We start from the raw sequence: 8957 nt of genomic DNA on the forward strand, positions 1-8957 counted from the left end.
TGGGTAAAAAAACAGCTAATCTAATTCCCTTTCTTTTATCAACAGATCCATATTGTATGGGTCCCAAAGAACTGACAGGTTTTCTGGGCGAGTCTCTTACCATCAACTGTTCATATCCAGAGGAGTTTAAAGCAAGACCTAAGCATATGTACAAATGTTCTAATATATTTATAAATTCAATAATCCACACTGCAGAGTCTCAAAGAGACAGATTCTCCATCTCTGAAGATGCAAGCTCTAAAATGTTCAGTGTGAGAATCAGTGATGTGAGAGAAGAAGATGGAGGAGTTTATTTCTGTGGAGTGGAACAAAAATGGCAGTTAGTCACTTATGAATCCCTCTACTCAGAGTTTCAGCTAAACATCTCTGGTGAGACACATTTAATTATCCTTGTTAATACCATTACAGATAATGTAATTAAAAAAGCTCACAACATCACTGCTCTTCACAAAAATCGGGGTCATGTTATAGCTCACACAAACAAAATCCCTGGGCAAGACACTTAACCCTGTGGTAACCTGCAAGAAAAGCCTTGTAGCAAGAGCATATACAGATTTGAAGGGAGAGTGGGAATATTTCAGAGAGAGAGAATGACTGCACAGATATGGAGTACTATGAATGTAACATGGAACTGTCTTATTGTAATTGTGTTTTCAATGTATGAATCCCACTGAACACTGTGGACACTAAAGACACTACTACAGCAAATACAGAAATCGAAGACTTACAATACGGTAAGGTTTGTAATTTATAAATATACTCTGTTTTTATTTTTCATACATCACAAAATGTTAACCCAGTCCACGTCAGGGATTAGTGAGTCCAGATTCTTTATCAGAATGAAACAGTTACAGAAAATGGATAAAGGAACCGTACATGTATTGTATTTAGCCTGACAGATAAATATTCTCCTCACATACTGCAAGGAAAGGTGAAACATTGCTATCAAAAATATAAATGTGTTTGCAGATATCAGTGGATCATCTCAAATACAGTTAACAGTAGCTCTCAGTGTGGTCTGTTCTTACTTCCTGTTTACTGGATACATAAAAAGCTGCTACTGACCCCCTGTGTTCTCAAAAGAAACTACAATTAATTAGAGAATCACAAATTCACTTTAATAAAAAGAACAGGTTTTTCAAACATTAACATATTGTGATAAGACAATATTGACTCTACATGATGAATTTAATATTTATTTGATATTAACTTAAGGGAATTTTGCCTGAAAAACCCATTATCTTGAACTTGTACTGAGCAATGAAAAAAAAGTTGAATCTCTCTAATTACTTTCATATTTACTTGAATGATATCCCTTTTGAAAGGCACTCTTAATATGTTTTTTTCTGGTTTGTTCATCTGCAGATTCCTCTTACCTCATCATTGTGTGTGTGACTCTGCTACTGATTGGAGCACTTGTCCTGATATACAAACTAAGACACTGTAAGTCACAAATGTTTATAGTACATAGCTACAGATCTAGATTTCTATATTTGTTTAATACATATAGAGCAAGTTTTAGTATTTATGTTCTGCATTAAACTCCATATCAAGCTAGCACTCTTAATGCTACTGAGTGTGCATGGATTAAACCAAGTCTTAAACAAATCTGAAGTATCATTCGACAATAAAATGTCCACTCTTATTGTCAGACGAGTAACTTTGGTCAAATATTAAAAGGACATAAAATTACATCCTAAAGGACGTAAAATTACATCTTGGTGAAACCAGTTCTGTCTTGTAGAATACAGTGTTTGATGATTTCTGTCTCCTGTTCTGTAGGGTGTATCACCACAGGCAACCAGACAGCAACAAACCACACTGTGAGTAAAAAGAGTCATGGAAAACTGAGACCCAGCCTTTTTATCACTTGGAAAATATTTATCCAGTCCATATATTAAGCAGATTCTGAAAATTAATATTAATCAAATGTAACTGTTTGTTTGTTCTTATGATTTCAGGCCAGTCTTGATAATGAAAATGATCTAACTAGAAACAGCATCTACATTAGAACAGAGTACCACAGCCTTGATCACAACACCAACCAATCAGATTCAGTTTACCAGAGTCTAAACCCTAACATCAACATATCAGATCCAGTCTACATTTCAAACCTCAACACCAACCAATCAGTCTCCCAGGATATTTCCCCCAACACCAAGCAATCAGATCCAGTCCCTCACATTATAAACCCAAATGACAACCAGTCAGGTTTAGTATACCAGGGCTTAAACCGCAGAAACAGCCAATTAGATCCAGTATACCACACGCTAAAACCCGACACTAACCAATCAGAGCCAGTCTACCACACTCTAAACCCCAACATCAACCAATCAGATTCAGTTTACCACACTCTAAATCCCAAAATCAACCCATCAGATTCAGTCTATCAAAGCCTTAACCCCAACACCAACAAATCAGATTCAGTCTACCAGAGTCTAGACCCCAACACCAACCAATCAGATTCAGTCTACCAGAGTGTAAACCCCAACACCAACCAATCAGATTCAGTTTACCACACTCTAAACCTCAACATCAACCAATTAGATCCAGTCTACTACTACTTAAACCCCAACACCAAACAATTAGAGTCAGTCTACACTTTAAAGCCCAACACCAACCTATTAGATCCAGCCTACTACACTTTTAACCCCCACACCCACCAATCAGATTCAGTCTACCAGAGTCTAGACCCCAACACCAACCAAGCAGATTCAGTCTACTACAATTTAAACCCCAACACCAACCAATCAGAGTCACTCTACACTTTAAAGCCCAGCACCAACCAATTAGATCTAGCCTACTACACTTTAAACCCCAACACCCACCAATCAGATTCAGTCTACCAGAGTCTAGACCCCAACACCAACCAAGCAGATTCAGTCTACTACAATTTAAACCCCAACATCAACCAATCAGAGTCACTCTACACTTTAAAGCCCAGCACCAACCAATTAGATCTAGCCTACTACAATTTAAACCCCAACACCCACCAATCAGATTCAGTCTACCAGAGTCTAGACTCCAACACCAACCAATCAGATTCAGTCTACCAGAGTCTAAACCCCAACACCAAGCAATCAGATTGAGTCTACCAGAGTCTAAACCCCAACACCAACCAATCAGACTCAGTCTAGACCCAATAGATTTTATTGTTTAGATCCCGAAGTCCAAAAGAACTGCAGCGATATATGTTTTGACCAAGAAAATAAAACATTTCTGCAACATTTTTCACTCAAAACATGAAGTTTTATAAGAGTGTTATATGTTATTCTGAGTACGGAATGTAAAGATCAGAGCATGTCTTATTAATTTTTCATATCTATTAATTAATTCATTCGTTGTCAGCGTTTTGGAGGCTCCGGAGCCTGGAATAATGGGCGCAAGACGGGGGACACAGCCTGGATCAGGCATCAGTCCTTTGCAGGGCAACACACACTCACACTTTAAGTCATACATTCTCTCACACCTATAGACACTTTTGAGTCACCAACCCACCTACCAACATGTGTTTTTGGACCATGGGAGGAAACCAGAGAACCTGGAGGAAACCGACACAGACGCCATGAGAACTTCTCACAGACAGTCAATAGGAACAGGGAGGCACCAGGAGTCACCAGGACCCTACAGCTGTATGACAGCATCGCTAGTTAATAATTTTATATAATATTTTTTTATTTAATATTTATTAGTAGAATTTATGTTGTACTTGTGTCTTTACATGAGTCTGTACAAGATCTTATTGCTTGTCCTGAATTACTGTATGATCTACTGTCAGATTTATGTAAGACCCCCTAATAACTAAAAACATGTCAGTGGTGGAGTGGTCTACTCTAAATGTCAGTTTTATTAATATTATTAATAGTGTATAGTTTATATTTAATTGGTTGATTGTGAGTGCTTTTAATGGAATTTCATTATGTTCAGTTCAGTAAAGAAAATAAACTTCCAACTGGTGCATGAGGTTTATTTTAAAACATGTTACATCCTAAAATTTGCTGTGTAATCTCTTTTAAGAGATGTTCTAGAATGCAGATGATCTGGAGCAGCTACACATTAGCCTATGGCCATTATATCCAATGGAGTGGTCTAATGTCTCCCAGCACTGGGCTGTGGAGCAGTGCAACTGTGTTCTTTGGAGTGTTTACCTTCTTTTGGAGGGGTTTTTCTGGAGTTTTCTGCTCTTGATCCAAAAGTTACCATAAGACTTTAATAGCTCAGTCCATTGTGTTTTTGAACACTACTGAAAAATCACAGAACCCCAAAATAGTGCACTATATAGAGAAAAGATCATTGTCCGAGCCTGAAATCATATCAGTGGGTTCTCATGCATACCACTGTCAGAGCCTGGTCCACTACAACATCAGCCTATACCTCACCTCACAGATAGACTTCAGGAACAGCAATTGGCAACCACACTGTGACAGAGACCAGGCACTGGGACCATACTGTTGATGTTCCTAGCTGTGGGAAAAGATGCTCCAAGTGGGCCACCAGGGAGCAGAACTGTATCACAACTGTAGCAGGGCATCAAGACCATCATCACATAGCTGCGATAGTGACACATTCCTCCTTTGACTGTCAAACAAAAAAAGACACAAATCTGAGATAGACAAGAGTTTTAAGAAATGCTTAGAAAAAAAAAGTTTTAAAGTATTGTGGCCAAAAGTTTGTATACAACTTTTAATGAGTGAATTCTACTACAGGGTTTGCCACTGAGAGAGAGAGAGAGAGAGAGAGAGAGAGAGAGAGAGAGGAAGAGGAAGCAAAAATCAAATAGAGAACAAGGAAAGTGTTTTTAAGTGATGGAAGGGTTTTTTTGGTTTAAGAATCTCAGATACTTTCCAAAGGAAGTGGAACTGACCAAAACAGAGAGGAGAGGAGGCAGAGACATTGGCAAACACCAGGGAACAAGAATAATTCCACTTTTAGGACAGACAGAGCCACACCAGTGAAGATAATCTTCACCTTCTTTACAACCTCAGGTCAGTTCTTTTACTTCAGAATTATCTTTATAAAGAATTGGAGAGAGAGAGAGAGAGAGAGAGAGAGAGAGTATGCCTAAAGTCTAAGGGATGTTTTCCAGACAGAGATTAGTCCTACTAGTCCTACAATAAATTTGCCTTTTAACCCAGACTAACAGAAATCAACTTTCTCAGTCATATATTAAAACAGTCCTACATTTAGTCTAATTCTGAATGTTCTACTCAGATTTCTTGAGAGGGATTAGTGCTAATGCAGGGCTAAATTGAGGTTTAAATTCCAGATTAATGTAGTTTGTCAAAGAAGACACATGCATTACTTGGACTATGTCAATAAAGACCAAATAGTACCACCAGCAAGATATGTTCTTGCTGACAAAAGTGACTCATTTCAACATTCTGATGACATTAGTTGCCATGGAGAATATCTTATTGTTGGAACACAAGCTTTCATCTGTGACTCAGCGAGGATGGCCTTTACCAGTTTGTCTCCAAGTTCTCATTACTTTAAGGTTCTTGGCCTGTGGCCTTTCATCGAGAAACTGGGGATTTATTTGGTGTCAGTGAATCAATAGTATGTAATCATTCACTGAGTATGCAGAGTCATGTGCGTATGAACTAAGGACAGTACATAAACTACCCTGATGCTACAACCCAGCTGAACTACAAAGTACATTTCTATGAATATGGGCACGTTCCAGGAGTCATAGGCTGAATATGGAACCCATATTCCCATAAAATGCCCATCTACTCCAGATTCTGAGAAATACAGGAACCGCAAGAATTGGTTTTCCATAAATGTTCCATAAAAGGTGTATGCACTCCCCAGTTACTGTTCAAACATTGTTGCATTGGATTTGGATTTGTCCATTTACTGTAACCACCTTGTAAGACACTGGGCCTGTGCAAATATGCACCATGGCAGGGACCATTTAGTGCCTCTGTCATGCATTGTTTTTGCTACACTTTTGCTTTTAGATCTGGTACAAGCAAGTCAAAAGTAAATTGATGTCAAATTGAGTGACATTAATAATTCAGCTAGAGAATGGCCTGTTGTTGTGTGTGGAGTATTTCTGTAATTGAACAAGACCCCTGCCCTTTTCAACCGCTTCTTTAATGTTTGCACAGCTCTTTCAGCTAGTCCATTCGATGAAGGATGAAAAGGAGCTGATGTCAAATGGCAGATGCTGTTATGTTTCAGGGATTCTGTAACTCAGTACTTGTGAAGTTTGTTCTGTTTTCTGTGACCAGACATTCAGGTAGACCATATGTACTGAAGCTCTGTCTCAGTTTTTCAATAGTTTCTTGAGCCGTGGATGAATATGTGACGTCCACCAGTACTAAAACCATTTTTCCTTGGAAGGGCTTTGCATAATCTGCATGTAGTGTGCACCATGGATTCTCAGGCTATTCCCACGGATGTAAAGGAGCTTTTGCTGGAACCTTTGCATCCTTTTGGCATTTGACACATGCTTTAACTTCCTTTTCCACATCATTGTGCATTCCAGGCCACCACACATACGGCCTTGCCAGACTCTTCATCCTAGGCATGCCTGCATGTGTCTGATGTAATTGCTTCCGAAGGAGTTTTCTGCTTTGGGATGGAATTATTACTCTAGCACACCTGCAATAGTGTGGGATCTTTTGCTTTCCACTTTTTGAGTTGTTCAGCTGTCAGTGGTCCAGTGTCTAACATCTACACTTGTTCTGCAGACTCAGGGCTCTCTTCCATACCAGGAACGGACTATCTGCTAAATGCATTCGCATTTGCATGTTCTTTAACATGTTTGTAATGAATTTTATATTCATAGGCTCTCAACAACACAGCCCATGGGGAAACCATGTGTGGAACTTTTTTCCTTTCACTGAAAAGTGTAATTATTGGCTTATGATATGTGCATATAGTAAATACTTGTCCATAAATGTATTTTTATATATTTTTTTTTAACCAGCGCATCCGCTGACCTAAGCAAACATTTGGATTTCTCAAAAGCTTCTTTTTGTGGCCTTTGCCATGATCAGAGTATGTCTTTTCTCAGCAGCCGGTACAAAGGATTCATAAATGTAGCTAGATTCATTAGGAATTATTTACGACTTCTGAACTGTAGTAGGTAGGTAGTAAATAAGTAGGTTCCTCCTCCAAGGCCTGGATTTTTGCCTCCATGGGATGCAACCCATGACATGCCCTAAATACTGAACTTCACATTTGTTTCATTTCAGGCATAATACTGCCTCTTGCAGACACTTCAATACTTAACAAACATTAGAAAAATCATTTTACTCTTGTCACTATAATGTCATCCAGATAGACAGCCTCACAAGGTACACTTTGCAGCAAATTTTCCATGGTCCTCTGGAATAGCAGGTGCTGAAGAAAGTCCAAAAGGTAATCAATTAGAAGTGTACAAGCCTTTGTGAATGTTTATGGTAACCATTTTTTAAAAATCATCTAAAGAGACCTGTTGATATGCATGACTCAGGTCCAGTTTTGAAAATTTCTCTCTTCCTGATAGTATTGCAAACAAATATTCCTTAGGATCACTGCTCAAGTGATGCAACTTGATTTACAGTCAATATTGTAATCTCCACACAACCTGATTATAACTTCAGGCATGGGAACCTGAGGGCTGCCATTGACTGGTGTACTCCTCCTGGAACACATCAGCATATTTCTGTAGTACTTTTTTCAGGGTTATCTCTTTACTTCAGGTGTATTTCAATTTTTCCCTATTGAGCTTTATGTCTTCCAGCCAGCCACAGCCTAACAGACCTGTACCTTTTACTAATACGAGTGGCATTGTTTTAATTAGTTTCTGGTAAGCAACCTTAACTTGAGCTGTTCCCACTATGCTAATTTGTTCTCCTGTGTATGTTTTTAAGAGTAGGTCTGTGGGGGCTAACTTGGCCCAAGGCTCAGTCTTACAAGCTTTCTTGAAGTCTGATTCACTCATGATCATGACACTACTGCCTGTGTCAATTTTAATTTTTACTTGGAATGGCTTCACCACCTTCATGCATATGCTTTCCACACAGTACAATGAGAAGGCATGTTAATCTTTTTCAGCTGTATCCTCCTCATCACTCACTTTATGGGACTGAAATATTCAGGACATCCCTTGACTCCATTCCTTTTTTTCTCCCAGTTGCCTTGGCTGTAGGTTTTGGTGCGCTCTTGCAATATGACCTATTTTCCCACACTGGTGACACTTTTCTTGTTTGAACTGGCATTCTGTGGCTGAACGTGACTTTCCCTTACATCTATAACATTCATTCATAGCTTTATTTTTCAACATTTGTGTTTAGAGATGTTTTGTTTTTTACTTGTATGGCATCTTTCCCTGTAAATCTTGTGCATTTTTTTATTAGCAGCCTCTACAGCCAAAGCTTACATGCTTTTTTAAATGTCAGGTTTGTTTCTGACAAAAGCCTCATCTGAATCAGATCATTATTAATGCCACACACTAGTCTGTCTCTTAAACTCTTGCTCTAAAATATCTCCATAATTACAGTCTTGTGCCAGTCGTCTCAATTCTGCCACAGACTCTGTGGAATTTCTTGAATGGAAATCAAATATAAGTCTCTGAACGATTTCACTGGGTCTTGAATTGAAGTGATTTTTGAGTAGACTCACCAGCTCATCATATGTATTCTCGCTGGGCTTCTTTGGACATTAATCTGTATGTAGCTGCTCCTAGTACACTAATAACAATAGCCCATTTCTTTTCCCCCTTCATCAAAACTGTTGGCAATGAAAAACTGTTTCAAAACTTTGCAGTATTCATCACATCTCATCGAAAATAAGATGTGGTATCTTTATTAATCACATCCCATAAATATTTCATATCTTTATAACAACACACTAAGAATATGAAAAACAGTGAAGCCATCTCTCATAACCGAACTTATTCTACTCTTCTATTGTTTTATTAATGAGACCATCAAAAATAAAGGTAACAGTGCCACCCTAAGGATCAA

The 8957-nt window shown here is 38.5% G+C and overlaps 1 protein-coding gene across 1 annotated transcript; it reads left to right on the plus strand.

Annotated features, from left to right (window-relative positions):
- Positions 1 to 230: 230 nt before the first annotated feature.
- Positions 231 to 3812, plus strand: LOC136687705 (asparagine-rich protein-like). Its single transcript, XM_066662234.1, has 5 exons — positions 231 to 369; positions 693 to 734; positions 1366 to 1443; positions 1783 to 1823; positions 1962 to 3812. Exons 1-5 carry the CDS (start codon positions 243 to 245, stop codon positions 3087 to 3089), a joined length of 1416 nt encoding a protein of 471 aa, XP_066518331.1. The 5' UTR covers positions 231 to 242; the 3' UTR covers positions 3090 to 3812.
- The last annotated feature ends 5145 nt before the right edge of the window (positions 3813 to 8957 follow it).

The sequence above is a fragment of the Hoplias malabaricus genome, chromosome 2 (assembly GCF_029633855.1).
Source record: "Hoplias malabaricus isolate fHopMal1 chromosome 2, fHopMal1.hap1, whole genome shotgun sequence".
Classification (NCBI taxonomy): domain Eukaryota; kingdom Metazoa; phylum Chordata; class Actinopteri; order Characiformes; family Erythrinidae; genus Hoplias; species Hoplias malabaricus.

Bases quoted from the DNA above. Each gene is read 5' to 3' on its own strand.
- LOC136687705 (XM_066662234.1), top strand. From the start codon at position 243: ATGTTCAGTGTGAGAATCAGTGATGTGAGAGAAGAAGATGGAGGAGTT. The intron at 735-1,365 runs GTAAGGTTTGTA...GTTCATCTGCAG, and splicing joins AATCGAAGACTTACAATACG to ATTCCTCTTACCTCATCATT. The intron at 1,824-1,961 runs GTGAGTAAAAAG...TTATGATTTCAG, and splicing joins AGACAGCAACAAACCACACT to GCCAGTCTTGATAATGAAAA.